This window comes from Heterocephalus glaber, unplaced genomic scaffold (genome assembly GCF_053883595.1).
Source record: "Heterocephalus glaber isolate CG9 unplaced genomic scaffold, H.glaber_assembly_v1.0 deba00001538, whole genome shotgun sequence".
Taxonomy (NCBI): Eukaryota; Metazoa; Chordata; class Mammalia; order Rodentia; family Bathyergidae; genus Heterocephalus; species Heterocephalus glaber.
The window spans coordinates 19619336-19638923 of NW_028258333.1; the positions used below are offsets into that span (position 1 = coordinate 19619336).

Below are 19588 nucleotides of genomic sequence, written 5' to 3' on the forward strand. Positions count from 1 at the left end.
TGGGCAGCAGTATGCAGATATAATTCAGTGTGTCTTAGCAGGCCAATTGCAGACCTGTGAGATTCAGGCAGATTTCTGGCTGTAAGTCCCAAGTTGAGCTGCCTGTCCTCCTGTAAGGTTGAACTCTGCAAGGTTGTACTACAGGTTTCAGCTGTCCTTCCCCTGAAGATAGTCCATGTTCCGATGGGAGGTGATGATCCCTCCAACTTACCCAGTATGGTGGTTTGGTGTGGAACCAGGTAGCAGCATAGCCAAGAAGCCAGAGGAGGGGGGGCATCCTCCAGGTACCCACATGGCTAAGGAGTGGTGCCATGGGTGAGGCCAGTGGCAAATGGTCCTCACCTTCTGGCTGGTCTGGATGGGGTGGGGCTCCCAGCAACTTGGTACCTCTCTTCTGTGCCCTGCCGGTGTGCTTAGCACAGGCTGGATGGGGAGGGGCTCCTGGCAACTCAGTCTGTTTGCATCTGTTTTATGAATTCCATTTGTTTTCTATGTTGGAATTCCATCATGTTCCTCAGCTCCTCTATTTTTTTAAATCTGTGTCTGCTCTAGATTTATTAATCATGTCTTGCACTATGCACACAATCTCTGATGTTATCTGAGAAATTATTTCTTTTCTTTCTTTTTTTTTAGTACTGGGGAACGAACTTGGGTCCTTCTGCTTGTGCACCAGGCGGCGAATCCACTGAGCTAAATCCCCAGCCCTGAGAAATTATTTCTGATTTCATTTTTTCCAGATGCTGTTTGTTGCCAGTTCAGGCAGTCCAGGTGGTTGAGTATCAGATTGTTCCACCTCGTTTCTCTTTGGGGTTGCTTTACATGATTTGGAAGTCTGGTTTTGAGACTTGTTTACATGTCTTCTCATTTCAATGGGGCGGGGGTTGGGAGGGAAGGGAGTGTGTACTGCTGGCACCTGTGCGGCTCACCTCCTTGGTGCTGGGGGCAGTGGTATGGTGGCCCCGAAGGCTCCTCTGGGCACTGGGGGTGGCTCTGCCCTGGCGCTGGTGTCGATGGTATGGCTGCCCAGAAGGTGCCTCCTCAGTGCTGGGGACAGCTCTGCTCCTCAGCACTGGGGGTGGTTGTATGGTGGCCGGGCAGGCTCCTCCTTGGCTCTAGGGTTGGCTCTGCTCCTCAGAGTTGGGGGCAGTAGTATGGCAGATCTCAATGTTTTAAGATTGTATTTGGTTATTTCATGCCCAATGGAGGTTATAATGTGTTTAATTGTGGTTTTAGGACTTATCAAAGGGTGCTTATTATCTAGTCATAAAGTAGAGCAAAGTGATCAAATGCCAACTAGAGATAGCCTGAGCTCTTCAGTACAGTATGGCCTTCTGGTTCCAAAGGACATGAGTCTTCTTACCTCTCTGCCCAGTGGCTCAGCACTGCTTAACCCTCATGCCCCCAGCCTCGAAGAACATTTGGAGTTCTCAATACAGCAGCCTATTGGGATGTGCCATGATTCAGAGCCTTCACTTACTGCACCTGAAGTATTTCCCTCAGGCTCCTCACCTGCAAGACATCTCTTCATTTTCAAAACTCAGTTCAACTTTTGTCATTGTGTTTAAAGCCTCTCTTGCCTATCCCTCTTCAACCCATAATATTGATTCCTTTCTCTTTTTTTTGGTATTCTCTCTGTATCCTGAACAGAGCTTTAACACAGCACCAATTGTTAGAGTCTATAAAATAGTCAAAATGGTATTTGGCTTGTATTTGTTGAATAGTTGATGTGTGCCCAGGATGACATACTGAACACTATATGGCCCTGTGTTATATGACTCTTGCAACCACCTCTTAACATGGGTTCTAGTCTGATGGTCAGTGTACAGATGAAGAAAACAAAGCCAAGGTGACTAAGCCACTTTCCCAAGTTCACTCAGCCAATGTTTCTGTTAATGAAACTATAAGTTTCTGGAAGGCAGGGCTACTTTACTTGAGCCAGAACACTTTGGGATACACCAAAGGCCCAAGTCTGTTTTCTATTTCTTTCCTTGGAACTTGGCAGAGGGGTGGAAAGAGAGATTGAGATGTTATTGCTGACAGTGGAGAGGACACAAATGCTGGCCCTGTTGGCAGGCAGAAATCAGTGTCCATTTTTCTTTGCATTTTTTTTTAGCACATGTGTGCTAATGGCCACTTCACAATCATTGAGTGAGAATAAATGGATGCCTACTCCTCTTTTAGTATGTTTCACATTTAGGACATGGAGAGATCATGGGGGCTGTTCAAGATAGATAAGACCTCAAGGCAGAGGTAGGTGCTCTCTAATTTCCCAAACTGAGGAGAGGTTTTCCTTACTCAGCCACTGCCAGGCAACCATGACATAATTCTTGTTGGTTGCCCTTTTGCCCCACCCTGCCAGCCCTCTCAGACTTCCAGTCTCACTTGTGAACCTTTGTGCTTGCTTCTCTGACTCATGAACATGATTGTTTTGGTGTTCGGATTCACCCAACTGGGGTTTCCTTTTCAGGTGAACATGTTTGTTGAAGGATTCCATGATGCCATCGTCCTCTATGTCCTGGCTTTACATGAAGTTCTTAGAGCTGGTTACAGCAAGAAGGATGGAGGGAAGATTATCCAGCGTACTTGGAACAGGACATTTGAAGGTAGGGATCTAGTCTACAAGATGACAGCCTTGTAGCAGATTAAGCTGTTTTGTTTGTGGTTCTGTTTCTGTCTATTGAAGCTATGGGGGCTTTCTAGTGTCTTGCTTTTCCTACTATTAAGGGGTGGGTAATAAATGAAGACCAAATGCATGCAGATGTGCTTGGAAAGTTTCACTAAAATAGGAAATATTTCCTTCTGATTATACAGCTAACAACCCTGTGGTTCTTAAATTTACATTTAACACAACCTCATTCACAACAGAACAATCAGTTTCTGAAGAGATCTGTGACTGGTTTTAAAGGAAATGTTAATTCCAGATACACATCCCTTTGTTCAGACTATATTGGTTTTTGTGATGCTCAGAAGTCTTCGGCTGGCATGATTAAACCTGATGGTTCAAGATGGTTAGCAGGTCCTGCTGGGCCCTTTGCTCTCACTGCCTTTTAAAATGGTGCATGTTTGTTGTTGCTTTCTTAAGAACACAGAAGTATAAGACAAATATCAGTAAACACCTATAATCTTATTGTTCAAGCAACCTCTGATGACATTTAAAAATTATATGAGATTAAGACTTTTTTTTGGTGACAGGATCCCATCATATTTTTTAGGGAGGCCTTGAACTCACTGTGTAGTTCAGGCTGGCCTCAAACTCCTGATGATCCTCCTGCCTCAGCCTCCCAAATGCTAGGATTACAGCCATGTGCCACCATGCCTAGTAAGACTATTCTTGGGCAGAAAATTAAAGCAGTCTAAAAGTGTACAAAATGAAAAGTGAAGGCTTTCCTTTCCATTCTAATCCTCTTCCCCTAATGTAGTCACTATTAACAGTTTTCTAGGTGATTCTGTCTAAAAATATTTTATACCTTCTACCAGGATGTGTGCATTGTTATAGCTCACCTAGAGCTTTTATACAAAATGGATCACATTATGGATGCCATTTTTCATCTTGGGTTTTTTTTTTACTTGTATGTCATCAAATGAAAGAATTTTCTGTATGAACACTCATCGATCCAACAGATTTAAAGTGGGAGTTACATAGTAGTCCGCCTCATGGCTATTCAAAAATTTCTTTAACCCTCTTCAATTGATGGACACTTCTGTTGTTTCTAACTTTTGCTATTATTCAATATGCTGTCACAAACCTCTTGCACCTTTTGACGAGTTTTTGTGAATATTTCCAAAAGGGAACATTTCTATTGTGGTTCTTCTTGGTCCAAAAGTAAATTAGTGCTTTATAAAGTGCAGTAGATACTGCCAAATGTCTTCCAGAAAAGTCTGCTAATCTGTATTTTTGACAACAATGCATACAAGAGTAATTGCAGCCCTCTGAGCTTCTCTTTCTTCACTCATCTGATAAGGAGTCTGGACTGGTTTCCTCTCACCTCACCAACACTCAGAACTAACATGAGACTAAGAAAAAAAATCTGGTTCCTGCTGCCCTCCAGACATCAACATTCTATTCATTCATTCATTGAATCAACAAGTATTCATTGAGCATCTGCTATTTGCCAGGCAACCTTAAGGGAAGGTTCAAGGAGCTGAGGATTCAGCAGTGAACGAAAGATGTTCTCTGTAATCAGTTCAGCTTACATGCAAGTTGGTGCAGGCAGGCAGTAAGCAAGTAGATTTGGCATTTGAGAGAATATAAAATGAAGCTGGATAGGGAGATAAGAAAAAAAGTGACGAGAAGGGAGAAATGGGACTGCTGACTTAGAGCAGTCAGAGGCATCTTGGAATGGCAGTTGGACAGAGACCCGAGGGAGTAGGAGGAGTTATGGAGATGTTTAGGGGATAGCGCAGCAATTACAGAGGCCTGAACACCTCTGGTGAGAACTTGCCAAGTGTCCCCCAAGGAGCCAGGAACTGTATTAGACAGGAGTATAAGGGGCAGAGTGACAGGAATCAAAGCTGGAGAGATAGTGGGGCCAGACCCTGTGAACTCGGAGGCTTTGCTGAGGACTTGGGCTCCATTTGAAAGAGCTAGAAAGTCTCCTGAAGGTTTCCGGTGACATGTTGTGGCTGCTTTGTGGGATGTAAACTGCAGTAAGCTGATGGGCATCTTTTGAACCATTAACCTAGAGAGCAGATTGCTGGCCTTCAGTCAGGGACTTGTATCCTAGCCACTAATCACTTCTACTAAGCTTCTTTCTTCACCTATTTGATAAGGAGGCTGGACTAGTTGATGACTGACAGGCATTCTTTCAGATCTGCCTCTTGCTCATTCTTCTTTTGAGCCCTTTCATGGATTGGGGCATTACTTTTAGTGGAAGGCATGCCATATTCAGAAACTAGAGTGACATCTCTTTTCACTTCAGACAGATAGTAGGATGTGGTGATCAAGACTCTGAGATGATTTTGCTTTCCCTCTGACTGCTTCAGCTGAGGAGCAGGAACCAAATGGGGTAATTCAGGGGGCATATTAGGACAAGGTCAAGTTTCCCAGAAGTTGTGCACAATGCGTTGAGAAACTGTGTGGGGAACAACCTTGGTCGGCCACATCCCCACTTTTAGCTATTACTCACTGCATGGTGTGGTCATTTGTCCTTGGTCTTCTGACAGAGGGACAGAAGCCAGAGTTGGGGGGCACTGGAGGGCATCTGGAGGGGAGTTAAGGGAAGGGCAGGGGCTCACAGTGGCTGGAAGGTAGCTTTCTGTAGAACCAGGCCATGAGCTACATGTTCCCAAAGGCCACCTCGGTGCTTCCCCTCTAAGGCCAGTTCTGCCAGGCACTTGCAGTGAGTCCTGAAACAGCCCACCATATGGTTCTGTCTAAAAGTAGAATCTCATTTGTCCGTATGTAGTAAAGATCATTGAAGCTAAGGTAAGTTTTGGGTTTGAATCGTTTGGAGAGTCCATTTTATTTGCTAAATAATAGTCCATTTAAGGGTAAGCTTAAAAAGAACCTTAAGATATCTGTATGAAGAAAAACCCTAACCTTCCTAAAATTAAAAACAATTTTGATTTTAGTGGTCAATGTAAGTGACCATTAAGTTGTCAAGGGAAAAATACTCTGGATGTTATTTGACAAATTTGGATTTTATTGCCATGAAACCTGTGATCAACTCTCAAGACTTACAATAAATGGCCGAGGAAGAAGCTGAGTTTCCTCTGTGTGAGAGGTCAGAGTGACAAGGTAAATAGGACTGTGGCTCAGACCTTGAAGGTGGAAAGTCTCATTACTTATGTGCAGGGAAATTCTGCAGTCAGCCTGACAATCTCACCTTATGTCTGATACTCTCAGGTGAAGTCTCACTTTGCTAATCAGTCATCCTAGGTTCTCACCCCATTTCTTGGCAGAATTGTAATGACTTTGAGGTGTAATGAGGTCTTGGATTACTAGGGATACCTTGTCTTATATTCTGCAAAACACTGAACAGGACACAGCACTGCAGACACCTCTGAACAGAATGACAAATGTTTTTGGGTATATATAACATCTCCATATGTTTATGTGTGTATTTAAAATATATATCCATCACTTAAAAGTTTGACAGGCTGTCAAAGGTATACAGTACAAGTTTGAGGTAGCTGTAAGCTTTGTAACCAGTTTATATTAGGAAGAGAAAAAAATCAAGATGAATGGCAGCTCCATTCTGTTTCCAGCAAAGTAGACCAAAGTTTGGAAAAATCAGTGGGCCTTCAAACCACAGCCCAAAGGACAGTAAACCCAAATACCTGCCCTCTCCAAACCACACTAGAGGATGGAACTTTCCCTTGGGATGCTTTTCCCCAGACATTCATTTTACTAGGGGAGTCAGTACTTCTGGAGAGAACCAAATCAATAGAAACACCAATTAGGAATTACACTGAACTCTCCCACAAAGAAAACAAATAGCTTCAGTTAATTAGAATGTGGCTGTGCATTTTCCTGGTGAATGAAAATGAAAATATAGGCATATTTAGTATCAGCCAATGGCATGTGGTTGCTTTTATTAAGTAGCAGCTCTAAGGCTCATTGCTGGCCAAAGCAAGTAGGTACCAAAGTTCCTCTATGCTCTGGCTACCCACCCAGCCCCTCACCTCACTGCACGCCTTCACGCACGTGGTCCATCTCCCCAGAAAACTCACAGCTCCTTGGGGTCTTTTTTTTTTTTTTTTTTTAACTTCTGTGCTTTTGGAAATACAACTAGACCAACCTTTCTGGCTTGTCCAAACCATAGATTTCCTTCACTGTACCTATAAAATTCCTGCTCTTTTACTGAGCTCCCTGGATTCTCCAACTTACTGTGCTAGCCCCTCTTCTGAGTGGCTGGGCATGGTCAGAGGTCCTCAGCCAGACTTCAATTATAGCATTACTGGTAATAATAGTAATTATAAAATAAATGCAGATTGAGCATCCTTAATCCAAAAATCTGAAACTTGAAATGCTTCAAAATTAAAAACTTTGACACCACAAGTGGAAAAATTCTTACCATGAAAGTTTTTTACATGCACAAAATTACTTAAAATATTGTATAAAATTGCCTTGCAGCTGTGTATAAGGCATCCATGGGACAAATGAATTTTGTTTAGATTTTGGTCTCATCTCCAAGATATCTCAATATGTGTGTGCAAATATTCCAAAATCTGAAAAAAATCAGAACCACTTCTTGTCCCAAGCACTTTGGATAAGGTATGCTCACTATGTAGTAATAATAGTAGTGGCAGTGATATTAACAATAAAAAGCAACTAATTTCTCTTAAATATGTTTTGGAAATACTTTACTGGTTTTATTTTATGTAATTATCTCCATGGCCTCTCGGTAGGGGACATATCATTATTTATTTATTTATTTTTTCGGTACTGGGGATCAAACTCAGGACCTTGCGCTTATGCAGCAGGCACTGGAACCACTGAGCTAAATCCCTGGACCCACATTATTATTTCTGACTTATAGTTGTGGAGACTGAGGCTCAGAGAACTAAGTATCTTGGCCAAGGTTACAGAGGTAGGGATGTCAAAACATTCCAGTGTGGACAAACTAAACCCCCATTCCAGGCTGTTCTTCTCTTGAGCAGTCGTGTTCAGCCCATCTTAGTCTCAGCTGTAGCCCTGATTTGGCACCTAGTAATTTTCCAGATAACATGGGTAGATACTGAATATACAGAACAGGGATAGAAAAGAACAGCTCCTGGCCCTGGGCACCTTAGAAGCAGGCTCTCTGCTCTCCTGTTCACTGACCCAGCCCTGTGAAAGCACATTCACTGTGTCCTCCCTGGACAAATTTTCCTCTCATTGTATTTGTCCAGGGATAATGTGGACCTATGATGAGGCAACTCTACTTCTCACTCTGCCATTTTAAAGAAAAATTTGTGCAAAACTCTGGAATAAGCATGCTACTTTCAGGACTAGCCTTAATTTTTTTAAACTATGTTCCCCAAAGAAGATCATTTACTTCTATTTCTTTTTATTTTTAAAAGGAAAAATGTTAAGAATTTAGGAATGCAGACACAGATGAAATTATAATGTCTTTGCAAATGCCAACAAAAATGCTCAAGGTCTCATGAGAGTCCCTGTGGCATGAGTTTGTTTTAAAAAAATCTAGTAATTCATTCTCTTGTTTTTCTTGGCAGACACAGATATTTCAGTAACTAACTGGAGTTCTTCACCTCTGGTCCTATAGGTATTGCTGGGCAGGTATCCATAGATGCCAATGGAGACCGATATGGGGACTTCTCTGTGATTGCTATGACGGACACAGAAGCAGGCACCCAGGAGGTGAGCAAAGGAGACTTCTGCAAGGTTGACACCAAGAGTATCTTTGTCCTGATGTCCAATAGGCTGTCTTCAGAATAGCCTTCAAATGGAACGAGTTGAAAACCTGGGAGTTTCTAAGTAAGGGCAGCTCACTATGGTTTGAGGGCATCAGAGAAGAAGTCTGGGACTGGTTCCCTATTTACACCCACAGGGGAAATCCTAACTTTCAAGTGGTCAAGAATCACACCTTAGTCCTGTGCCACAGGGACATTGGGTGAAAGAGGTAAAACGAAATGGCATTTGCCCTTAAACTTTGGGATTTTTTCCCTAGTGGTTGATTGTAAACCCCACATGTGGTAATATTTTAAAAGACGGTGTGCTTTCAGGGTAGCATCATGAGGAGAAAAGAGAGCTTCCATGTAAATTTGAGTCTCCAGTGCTTCCGGGGGTGTGAACTCTGCTTTGCTTTTCTCAGCGGCACATGGAATTCATAGTGTCTTCCTTGCTGATTTTGGACGACTATTGAGGACTAGATAACATAAAACATAGAAAAGTACTGTACAGACTTTAAGTGATAAATATGTATATAAGAGTTATACAAATATTCAGTGTTGAGCAAATAATGCCACTTCCTCTGTGTTTCCTTGGAGGGTCCTGCCCAGGATCATAGCTCCTGTCACCTCTTATAGTTATGGAATACGTGACTTACTGTTTCCCTCTCTGTTTGGATATGGGTGGCCTGTTAGAAGGGGCCGAGGCATCCGAAGTCACCTGCACTCTTTACCCAGTGAAATTTTTACCCTTTCCACAGTCTGGGTCTCATCTGTCCGGGTTCCCCCTATGGAAGAAGTGGGAAGTAAGAGTGCACTGTGAGGTTGCAGCCATGAAGGTGTGTGTGGGGTGCTGGATAAGCACTCAGCATGTGTCAGCGATTATTATATTTTGATAAGGATCTAGAACTTTTTTTTTTATTATGACCTGACATAGCCTGTGAGAGCCTGCTTGGCCCTGGTCAGAAGAGAGAGGAGGAGTTGTTGCAGGCCACTCCAAAGCTATGTCTTGTTCCTAGACAAAGTAGAAATGAGTCCTGAGAACCTGGGTGGGACGGTACTCCCAGATCCAGGCTGAGGTGGCTGATTGAACATTCGTCTTGACCTGAAGCTGAGGCCTGAAACTGAACCACAAGAGTAGTGATTTATCAGGGCACTGAGAAGCCAATTGAAAGAGAGTTCAGGCTGGTCAACAGTGCAAAAAGGGAGAATTCCTCAGGGGAGAGTGCAATCCCCAAAGAATAGTCTGTCAAACAGGAAGTTCCTGAAAAGATACTCTTTCATGCTTTGGTTATTTTCCAGACTAGCAGAGGTGTGAAGCTGTGTATCTGTCATATGCTTAACCTGGATATTCAGTAGGCCCTGGCTCTCCCTCACAGGTCCCTGAAAGTTATTTGGGCCTTACAAATGGCTGGCTATGTGAGCTGCTCTGTGGCAAATGGGTGGCGCAGTGCCCTATGGGCAGATAAGCAAGGAAAAGCCATGACTTTCAAAACCGATGGAGAAAAAAACCCCCTCTCTTCCTACTAGCTAGTAGACTAAAGAATATTCAGGGAGCTGGGTGTGGTGGTGCCTACCTGTAATCCCAACTCTCTGGGAGGCTGAGAAAGGAAGATTGCAAGTTCAAGTTCCACTTGGGGAACTTAGCAAGATCCTGACTCAAAAAAAAAAAAAAAAGAAAAAGAAAGGGCTGGGGATGTAACTCAGTGTGAAGACCCTGGGTTGTTAATTCAATCCTCAGTACTTAAAAAAAACATTCAGGGACAGCACAGTCTACAGTATGGGCAGACTTTAGGTGGCATGGCCGCTTTTGCCACATCCACACCCTTCTGAGGTGGCATGACCATGTTTCCTGATGTGGGGAGCCACTGTTCTCCCTCACACATGCCCACCTTGACAGCAACATCAGTGACTTTGCATCTTGACTTACTGGGTCCTCAGTCATACCTTGTCACAGTCAGTATGTGCAAGAGAGGCGTCCTCAAGCCCTGTACTTTTCTGGAGCACTTCCTGCCACTCCCTGGGGGAAGTCAGCTGATGAAGGTGACCATTCGGTTTCCTCAGGACCCGAAGGCAATCTGTTTAGATCGGGCTCCTTTAGGGGAGTGGTGGAGCCAGGCTGTGAGCTGCGTGCCTCCGTTGGAAGCAGGTATCTTTGGCCTTTTCTTTTGTAACATTGTTTTTTTTGGCTTCTATAGGTTATTGGTGATTACTTCGGAAAAGAGGGTCATTTTGAAATGCGACCAAATGTCAAATATCCTTGGGGCCCTTTGAAATTGCGAATAGATGAAACCAGAATTGTGGAGCACACCAACAGTTCTCCCTGCAAATCACGTAAGCTCAGAGACTTAATTTGCTGAGTGTTTCATCATCCTGTATGAGGCTCACAAATGGGTTTTCTAGGACCTCATGCTCTGGTTCTGTCTGTCTGTCTCTCTCTCTCTCTCTCTTTCTCCTTCCTTCTTTCTTTCATGGTAAAACACATGCAAATTGCCTCCTGGTTTTTCTCAGAGGTTTCCAGTTCTTTCTTCCACTCAATTCTTCTCTTCTACAATGGTAGAAGCCTTCTCCCTACTTTTATATTTCTTGCTATAATTTCTTAGTTATTTGAGGGAAAGTCAAATGATTAATTACATTACTCATGTATTCATCTCTTAGGACAAGTCTCATTCTGTTTTAAACTTTGTAGCTATCCTCTAAATATTCAGATTCAAACACCTGAAAAGTTACAAATTGGTAAATGAGTGGATTATTTGTGAATAGCCTGTATATATAAACAGAGGAGTAAGTGGATGTTCTTATAACTAACTTCTAAATAGAAAATTAATTAGAAACCATTACTTTAGTGAGACATTTTTTGTGAGCTGGTGAGGAAGAGCTAGGTGAACATTTATTTTTCAGGCTAGTTTGTCAGTTTTGGTGAATATACATATGCTCACTGTGTTTTGGAACCATCTCTTAAACTATGAAGTGTTGATGTTCATGCAGTAATTATAGGAAGGGATCGAGAAGGGCATATGTTGAGAACATAGTCTCTGGAGTAACTGGGCCTGGATTTGAAGTCCCATTCTGTCTTTTGTTGGCTTGGTGGCTCTAGGAGATTTCCTTTAACTGTTTAAGCCTGAGTTTCCCCATATATAAAATAAAATGAACCTAATTTGTAAATCCTGTTTTGAGGAGTAAGTGAGTCAATGTGCTGGAGGCCATATACTAAACTCTTTGTATACAAAGCTAGCTATTTATCATTTTTATATAAGTGGGGCACTGAATGTGATTGTTTCAAATTATTATTCCAATTTTCAGAAAGCTATATAGGACATTTTGACATGGAACTCTGGCTTTGGTGAGAGAATATCTAAAAACAGAATACTGACCCAATGAGTTTTTCACCAAATCTTCTAGCACTTGGAAGTGTCACCATCCATCTGTGAAAATAAGAAGTGCTGGGTCAATGCTATGGTCAATCCAGTTTTTATCTTTAAGTAGAAACTCAAAAGACTGTGGATATATCTGAAATCTACAGTTTCCAGTTTTGTTCAAATCCTTCTTGAATCTGTTTCTATTCTTGTTCTGCTCACTTTCTTTGTAGCACTGTCTTTATCTAGTAATTTATGAAAAGCTTTCCTTAAGCTTTACACTAAGCATTGGGGGGTGGGGGAAGAAAGAAAAAAACAAAAGAAAACCAGGATCTCCTTAAAAATTATTTTGCTTCCAGTGGGAGATTGGGAGACACCTTCCAATAAATGAAACATGAGGCATTTCCACTTATTTCCAAAATGAAACCTGATTATCTGTTTCTTTTTTAAGCAGGTGGCCTAGAAGAATCAGCAGTGACAGGAATTGTTGTGGGGGCCTTACTAGGAGCTGGTTTGCTAATGGCCTTCTACTTTTTCAGGTGGGAATCATTTATACAATTAAAATTCACTTTCCTCTTCTGTTTTGGGTACTTGTCTTTGCAAAATGCTCCTTGTAATTCGTCCATACCTTTTAACCAAAAAGCATGGCGGTTGGAAGATTTAAGCCATTCTTTCACTGCGATCCCCAGTTTGTTGGTCAGTGGTTACTGGGGTCAGGGGTTTCTGTTGTACCACCCGTGGGCCAGGAGCTGAGGAGGACAGTCTAGGAGAGTGTGCCCTGTTTTCAGGCTGATCTGTGCTTTGTATTTGGAGAATTTGCATGCTTGGTTACCACTACAGCTAAGCCCCAAGGCTTGTAAAATTGTAATATGTGCATGTGTTCAAGGTTCTGATTGTTACACACTACGAGGGTGGTCCATTCTTTTGTAATGTTTGCTGGTTGAGTTTGTGGCTTATTTGTAAGTCATCAGACTCAAGATTTCTGTATTTTTGCTTGGAATGTAACTCTGGGTGTATGTGATCCTTTGTGGGAACAATCGTATTGCTGTTCCTTGGGTCACAGTACACTTCATCTGATCTTTATCTAGGGCATATCCTGGGAGTCAGGCAGAGCTTCTGGGGCAGAATAGACAAGACTTAACCCAAAGGCACCCAGGGAAGAAGGGAAAGGCTTGTTCTATGGCATTTCAGAAAGCATGCCAATTTTCCTCCCTGAATAAGGACATAATGCCTTGGGGCACACTACTTTAATCTCTGACCAGGGTTTCATATTCTGTCACTTCTCATCTATCAAACTAAACCCAGATGTCCCTTGAGGGCACTCTTTGTAAGAAAAGCCATAGTATTTTGTAGCCAACTGAGGTTTTATTACTATGTTCACTTTCCCTTTACCCAGGAAGAAATACAGAATAACCATTGAGAGGAGAAACCAGCAAGAAGAAAGTAATATTGGAAAACATCGGGAGTTACGGGAAGATTCCATCAGATCTCATTTTTCTGTGGCTTAAAAGAAGGGTTTTTTAATTTTCCTGTTTGAGATTCCTTAAGGAGATAGTGGGATAAAAGTCACCAATGGAACAGAAGGGGAGTGATTGAAGAATTCATTCTTTAAAGCAGTCATTTCATTTTAATATTTCTTTAGAAGCTCAGGAACTATTATTAATCACCATCTGCCTCCCGGCCTTTCATCGCATGACAAACAAATATAGGATATAATGTTATTGTGTTCAACATTTGTAGTGCTTGAGGGTATATATTTAGATTTATGTTTAAAAAATCTGATGCCTCCATATCTTTGTGGCTTTTGGGGGCATCTCACACATGGATATAAAAAGTGTGGTTTTCAAAAATGAAATGTTTTGTAGTCAGAATAAAATCATTTTAACAAGTAGAATATTCTTGGAAGGAATTTAACACCCAATAAGAGGAAAATGTTAAGAAAAATCCCAGTATTTGAAATTAGCATTGCCGTCTGAAGCTGGTGGGCAAGTCTGTGGTTGGGGAGTGCTCTGTTCAGCATCTGCACTCAGGTCTGAGTTCAGATCTCAAGAAAGGATCCTCCCTGTGTTCTCTTTTTCAGGGTCTCTGGAAAGATGTAAATATTAGTGAGGTAGGAGGATTTATGTAAGAAAAGCAGGCTGAAATATTTTTGTTTTTGGTGTAAAAATAAGCCCTACTTCATACTAATGTTTTAGTTTTAAGTATTTTAATCTTGTATTTTGGTATTAGAAAAATGTGTCTATTTTTTCATTTTGAAGATTAAATTTCACTTATATTTTAAAAGCATGGATAAAGTGTACAATGAACAAATAATGATGAGAGATGCTTCTGTTTTTCTCCTTGTTTCCCTCTTCCCCTTGGTTGTAGCCAAACACCAATTGCTGCTTTAATTACAGAGATCTATCAATGTGGTGTTCAGATTATAAACTCTACAGGATTACATCGATTTAAACTGTTTTTGCATTTTTAACTGTTTTAAATGCAAATTACTTTAGGTTTCTAGCCCTTCCAATTCTGGTCAAATGATGAGTCTCCAGATGGGAAATGAAAAGTTATTAGAATTATGCAGAGTTTTATGAAGGGAGGTAGCTTGTTTTCCTCAAAAACAACTTAATAGTGAGAATTTGACAGTAGGCACAGAAATGATAAATTTAAGACATGCATACATGATGTTCACCAGAATTCACAGTGATGGTTTTGGTTAAAGGAGGGAATCTAAATTTCTACTATATCCCCCTTCATTCAACTCCACAGAGCTTTGTAGTCACCGGCCAGTTGCCTGTGTTAACGGTGGGTTTGATGTGTACGTCAGGAATTTGGATGAAATTGGATAAGTGTTTACTGTATGTCTACTTTGCACCCAGTACTGTGCACAGAGGTTTAAACTTAGGTTGTCACTTTTGCTTAACATTTGTGGAGAAAATAGACAGTGAGGGAAGGATGGGAGTCTGTCCCATGAGTGTATCATTTTAGGCCACGAGGTTCTTTTCTCAATAAATTTTCAGCAGTAAGATAGCTTTAAAAAATCATCCTCACATCTTAAAAGGTCATAAATAGGGAGGAAAACTGGATGTTTGAGCAATTCCTTGGCAGTGATGGTCATAGTTCTGTGGAGGTAAGTCGAGTGCATGCAGCATGTCCTGGGCCTTGGCCTTGCTTGCTTCCCTGGAGAGGATTGCATCTGTTACTCTTGCTTTAGCCCCAGTGAACAGATTATTTGTATGTGAGATTTGTTTCCTGCCTGTTTAGAAAGTGGAATGCAGGCCTCTGGGAGGGCATGGTAAAATAATTAGCTATGATCAACAGAAACAACTATCTTTTAGTTTGCCCATTTTGTTTGCCAAGGAAAATCATGCAGAATTAAAAAAAAATGATGGAAAAAAGAAGACAAGGAAGGCAAACTCCAGAAGTTATGATATAGGAGAGAGTTTCAGAAGTAAAATCTAGGAAAACAAAGTATTTGATGGCTTGGGACTCCCCCAAATGAAAAAACAGTGGGAAGGATTGCTTCCATCTTAGTTATGTGAATCAGAGAGCTTATTTCTCTCTCATTTTTATTTTTCCATGATGCTTTCTATATATTTTTGAGATATGAACTCTTCATTATCTTGTGCTGATAAAGAGTTGCATTTAAAACCCATGTGCTTTTTATGTGGGGGAAAAACCTTTTTCCTGATTGTAGTCTTTTGGTATAAACATTTCTGACCTTTCTAGAATTTACACAGTAGCTCATTAATGCCAACATTTTTAGAGCAAGTATCTTTTATTTCTATGTTATATAGAGAAATAGTTATAAATTTAATATTCTATCCCTAGATAAGGTTTTAAAGTAAGAGAGAATTTAGTCCTTAAAAATGGCAGGACAAATCATGAGTTCTTTGGCATGTGGATGTCGTTTTCTTCTAATTTTAAAGCAATTTCTAGTGTTCTTAAGATTAATTGCTTATTTACATTTTTACTGTCTCTTTTTTCCCTGGAAACCTTTATGTGGGTTACCAGTACTCTGTTTAGTTTTGAAAACACTATTAAGTTGGAAATTTTTTGCTAGAAATGTAGATGTTTGGCCTAAGGTTGTCCTGGATTAAGATTTCAAGATTATATTTTCAGATTTAAGTTCCTAATTGCTAAGCAACATCTTTGACAAGTGTTCATTCATACTCTCCCAGTAGCCACATAGTAAGGTAAATAGGGTGTTAGTTCTTAAATCATGCTATAAATTTTCACCCTGAAAACCAGGGTGTTCAGATTTCAAAGGGGATATTTTATCAGTATTTTCTCAGTTAGACATTTGCTCACATTGATATAGGTCAAAATAAGCATATAATTTTTGGTGTTGGAAATAAGTATAGGATTTATTACTATATTAGATTTTGGGAGGTGGGGAGGAACCCCCAAATAAAATCTTTTCCGCATAATAACTGGTATCGGGAAAGATCTCTCCCCACAATGTAACCACAGGTTTTATGAGGAATCCCCCGTAAACACTGCATTTCTCTGAAGAACCATCGACTTGTCTTTTTCTGGATCACAGTTATGATTCCTCAGGCCTTAGAATAGTTCTTTACATCTCAGAAGCCATATTTAATGGAGGGAGGCGAGAACATGTAGAAAGAGAACAAATACCTTCTTTTCTCCTCTCCCTGAGGTTCAGACCTTTGCTTTGGAACACCATGTCACTTCTCCCTGTGCACAGGCTTCCAGGGCCATTTACTTACTCAAGGCACATGTGCTTTCTTTGCCCCTAACTTGCCACCTTTCTTTTGGTTGGGACCGATTTTGAGTGCTGTGAAAATCAAGGCCATTGTAGACCTCAGACAAACTGCAATGGATTTGGAAGTAGGTTCCCGGGGCATTGCCACCTTATTGTAAATGAACATATGTTGGCTATTTGTCAAAGTCTCTTTAGGAGACCAACAGAGTATTATACTATTGGTATTAAAGGAGTGTTTATAAACTCTAAGGAACAAGTGCCTATGTTTCTTGGGACACAAAGAACTCACATCCCGAATGGATACAGTCATAAAGGCAAACGCCAACCAAAATTAGTCCCCTTGATCTATGTGTCATGGGTTTTGTTTAGTTACACCCTGTGGTTCAGGGATTCATAGGAAGTTGGTAATGAGTTGAATTTCTTGTTCAGTGGAAAAAACTGAAACTGTCTAAAAACACAGGATATGTTTTAGGGGCAGTGTGGAAGCAGCGAGAATGAAATGGTGGCGTTCAGAGGGACCAGTTTTTTTTTTCCAGTTGGTCTTTAGAACTAAATAATAATAGTAATAACTTAGTCCCTCTTCAACATCTAGATTCAGCAAGAAGCTTGGAGCATGCCCGTAAGGAGAATCTTTTGATCCTCCAAAAGAAATGGGGAAGAGTAACTTTGCAGGTACCCCATCCCCACCGACCAGCCACCACGACTCCAAAGGTGCATCAGCATCTTGCCAGTGCAGGTAGGAACTTGTGAATAGGTTTGCATAACTCCTCAGAGGGAAAATAGGTAAAATAGTGATGGTTATAAGAAGGAGGCTGATTTTAATCAGAGCTCTGACAGTAACTTGACCACACATGCCCTGGGAACAGTTCAAATCTGTGATATGCATCTTCTCCAACAAGCCTGGCTTTGGTTTTCAGCACACGGATTTCACAAATGTCTCTTGCTGGCATACCCCACAGCTAGAGTGCAGGATTAAAATAACTTTCAAAAGGTGCTGGGTTGGAGTTTGTTCAAATTTCTTTTTTTCAATTAATTTTGTTGGTACATTTTAGATATATGTAATGATCATATCCATCATAGGGAATCTGTACCAGTACAGAATACATCCTGATTCTTCTTTCAGATTTTTCATTAACCACTAATGTTAATTCATACCAAAGGCAAAGCAATCTAAACCAGGTGATGCTGTTGTTGTTCATGTTTTAAGCTACTTCAAATACAATGAAAGGTTTCACTGGGAGCTGAGACTGCAAGTAAAAAATCCGTATGTTATTATAACTCTTTGATGTATCAGGTGTGGGGTGATTCTTCATGGAATTTTCTGAACAAGTAGATTAAAAGAGTTAGCAAAAATGTTGCCTTGCTGTGATTCAGAGGTTTAAAGGCCTAGATTTCTCTACATAAGGAACAAAGGGCCACTTACCAAATGTAAATGATAACATAAGCTACCAGTTTGTTGTTGTTGCTGTTACCAAAATAATTATTATTGGACAAAAAAAAGAAAGAATTTGGATTTTGAAATGGGTTGTCTTATTTATTCTTCAGTGTCAAGATCTGAAAATGTTCCATGTCATGTATCCTACGAGACAGCAATGAAATGCCCCTCAACAGCACAAAGAGGCTGTGAATTTGTATTGGGTCCTGGGAATGGGAGCTTTGTTTCCTGTGCATAATTGAAACCAACAGGACATGGGATAGACATCGTGTGCTTGTCTTCTGGGCCATATTATTCATTGTTAATTTAAATATAGGACTACCAAGCCATACAAACTTAACATGAGTCTGGTAGAAAAGTAAAAGTAAAAGCTGCACAGGCCACATACAGTTTATTATTCTAATGTAAGTAGAACTATCTGGATATAATGTGATTTAATTTATTGTTGTTTTGTGTAGAAATTGAGTTAATGACTGTGGATATAACCCCTGTTTTGTATAATATATTTTATTTGTGGTGCAAACTGGTCATTTAAAATATCTACTTTATTTGGTGTTTAGAATAAATGTGTATGTGTTCTTATAAATGTTCCCATTAAGCAAGAATGCCACATACGCTAACAATGTGTTCTCATTAAAAAATACATCCCACAGAAATCTTGTCATGTTTATAATTTTACCCATGTATACTACCTGTATTCATATTCTCTGAGGACTTTCTTGCAGGGTTAATTTAAGTAAAAGATCAATAGTGGAAATGATGGATTATAATGTTTGAATGATACCCACGAAAGGACTCAAGAATTTCTGCCTGGCAAATCTGGAATTAAGAAAATAGTATATTCTTAAAACAAAGGACAAACTTTGAATTGGCAGGTTATGGAATACATGTTCATGAATTATAACTACCGTCTTGAGCCACTACAACTTGAGACTACTGGTTGGCCTTATTGACTTTGTTATTATGTCCCCTGCCTACTTTGAAGAGATGCCAAGTCCATTTTGTCACTCTTGGACATTGGCCAGGTTCCAGGATGTTAGGCAGAGGGACCAGCTTCCAGCATCGACAGTTGTGTCTGGGCTGTAAAAGGTTTTTTCACTTTCTGTCATTACTCATGATTTCTTTTAAGCCTAAAAGACACATAGCGATTCACATGATTGGAGCAGTGCTTCCCTGGTCTTACAGCTGCTGCTAGTGTTGTCTCTGGACCACACTACAGATGCCTCTCACACCGGGTTCCTGTGTGAGCAAATCCTGCAGCAGGGTGCTGCTTGAGGGTGAGGGATGATGTGGGAGAGCTTGATAGCAGTAAAGAATGGAGTCAGGAAATCCTCTCCAGCAAACAAATATCCCCACTACTTTCCCATATCCCCTTTGGGGCCATGGCCTCCTGGAGTCTTTCCATCCATCCCCACCACCCCAGTTACCTCTGATCTTCATGTGTATCCCAAATCTCCTAGGCCAATGAGGCCTTCTGATTGTGATGCCTCCTGGGCTACATCCCAGGGAGAAGCCCTATGGAGCTCCTCCACACATGGATTTTGGTGTTGACTTACATAGCAATTATTATTGTGAGTGTCTTTTTAAAAAGGCAATTTAATCAACCACCTACTAGCATAGAACCAGAGCCAAGAAAAAGAATTCTTTTGCGGGCCTTGTGCAGCCCTCATGATCTTTAGCTGCTCAAGCTCTTGAGGAGTGGAGGGAAGGAAGATGAACAATGGGGTTGCATTGGGAAGGCTGTGCTGTCTGTTT

General features: G+C 40.9%; 1 protein-coding gene across 3 annotated transcripts in view; it reads left to right on the forward strand.

Moving 5' to 3' along the window:
* Positions 1 to 18489, forward strand: part of Npr3 (natriuretic peptide receptor 3) — a 78084-nt gene extending 59595 nt beyond the window's left edge. The window contains exons 4-8 of one of the 3 annotated variants that reach the window (XM_004848655.3): positions 2468 to 2603; positions 8208 to 8302; positions 10530 to 10665; positions 12139 to 12226; positions 13084 to 13395. In XM_004848655.3, the coding sequence (XP_004848712.1) occupies positions 2468 to 2603; positions 8208 to 8302; positions 10530 to 10665; positions 12139 to 12226; positions 13084 to 13195 (567 nt within the window). In that variant the 3' untranslated portion in view covers positions 13196 to 13395. Of the gene's footprint in view, positions 1 to 2467; positions 2604 to 8207; positions 8303 to 10529; positions 10666 to 12138; positions 12227 to 13083 lie in introns of all 3 variants that reach the window. The other 2 variants (XM_004848656.3, XM_087189271.1) reach the window with 2 other exon arrangements.
* The last annotated feature ends 1099 nt before the right edge of the window (positions 18490 to 19588 follow it).